The sequence below is a fragment of the Benincasa hispida genome, chromosome 4 (genome assembly GCF_009727055.1).
Source record: "Benincasa hispida cultivar B227 chromosome 4, ASM972705v1, whole genome shotgun sequence".
NCBI lineage: Eukaryota > Viridiplantae > Streptophyta > Magnoliopsida > Cucurbitales > Cucurbitaceae > Benincasa > Benincasa hispida.
In genome coordinates, this window is record NC_052352.1 from 62,643,051 (window position 1) to 62,644,714 (window position 1,664).

A 1,664-nucleotide genomic window follows, 5' to 3' on the forward strand; every position below is an offset into this window, starting at 1 on the left:
TCTAGACAAGTCCTTAAACGTCTAGAAATTATACGTATTTCATATAAATCGTTTGGAATGGCAAAATTGAAGTTTGAATTGGAAATAAGGTGGAAAATTTAATTATTATACCAAGTCCAAACAAAGGGCTTGCCACTTGCTAATTCCACTTGCAATTCTAAGGCAAAGGCAACTGCTCAAAGTAAGTTCTAATAACATCAAATTTGTTCCAAGTGGATCTCAATTCCAATTTTCTTTATACAAAAAAAATATTTAAAGATTTTAAATGCCCTCAAACCAAAACCAATAAATATATATTATATATCATTTCTCTTAATTATATATCCTCTCTTTGAACCCAGCCCTTAACCTCAAAAATCAAATATGCCGTCTTCCCTTCAATTCTACCGCCACACCGCCACTAAACCCACCGCCGCTTTCAATTGTCATCACGCCGCCGTTAATCCAAAAAACCAATTCGTGCCGCCTCCGTGCCCGGTCGCTGATCACAAACATGCGGTGGCGTCGGACCAGTGCAGCTCCGTCGTGGTGCAGACGATCGACGCTCCGGTACCCGTCGTTTGGTCGTTGGTCCGGCGGTTCGACAACCCACAAACGTACAAGCACTTTCTGAAGAGTTGCCGGATTGTGGACGGCGATGGGGAAACGGTTGGAACGGTGCGTGAGGTGCACGTGGTGTCAGGTCTGCCAGCGCTGTCGAGTAAAGAACGGTTGGAGATTCTGGACGACGAAAAGCACGTGATGAGCTTCAGCGTTGTAGGAGGGGACCACAGGCTGAAGAATTACCGGTCGGTGATGAGCTTACACGTGGTACCGGGTGGCGGAGGAACGGTGGTCGTGGAGTCGTACGTGGTGGACGTGCCGCCGGGAAATACAAAAGAAGAAACGTGCGTGTTCGTAAATACGATCGTGCGGTGCAATTTACAATCGTTGGCTCGAGTATCGGAGAATATTGCCAAATCAAAGACCAAAAGTATATAAAAAGAAATCATATACTATTTTAGGCATTATAATGTGGATAATCAAATGCTAAATCGCTTCAATTTTTTTGTTTCTTTTTTTGGGTCCAGACTTTAACTTCCATTGATATCATCCTTTTGTTTTTTTTAATGGTAGTTATGATCTTTATTAAGGACTGGGCCTTTTTTAAATCTATGTTCAGATATCTCGATAATGATATAACGTGAGATTTTGATTGCATTTTCACTCAATATTATAGAAATTTGATGCGCATGTTTTGATCTTAAGGTCTTTGATCTGGTGGTGAAAAATGAGAATGTAAATCCATATATGTTTCTTTTTGTTATATCTATATATGTATAGATATTATTCATTTTGGATGTATAAGTGATGGGGCATTGAATTTCCGTGTTTGGTATCATGAAACTAGCTTAATTTCCGTCAATTTCTTATTAAAATGGAAATTGAATCAATAATTTAAGAGGATTTACTTTAAAAATACAGTATTTTGAAGAGTTATTTTCAAGGAAGTAATTTAGATGAGAAGATTTGATTAATATATAAATGTAGGAATTAGGATGAACGGAAATGAAAAAAAGGGAGAAAGAAATCCCAATTAACTTTTGGGTTTTGAAGAATTCAATGTTGAGGGAAATTTTGGAATAGAGGGCTTGAGTTTTTAATTAACTGATCAACTTGTCCAA

General features: G+C 38.3%; 1 protein-coding gene across 1 annotated transcript; it reads left to right on the forward strand.

The window, feature by feature from the left end:
• Positions 1-317: 317 nt before the first annotated feature.
• Positions 318-1,092, forward strand: LOC120076267 (abscisic acid receptor PYL4-like). Its single transcript, XM_039030036.1, has one exon. The coding sequence runs from the start codon at positions 364-366 to the stop codon at positions 979-981; it is 618 nt and encodes a 205-aa protein (XP_038885964.1). The 5' UTR covers positions 318-363; the 3' UTR covers positions 982-1,092.
• Positions 1,093-1,664: the final 572 nt, after the last annotated feature.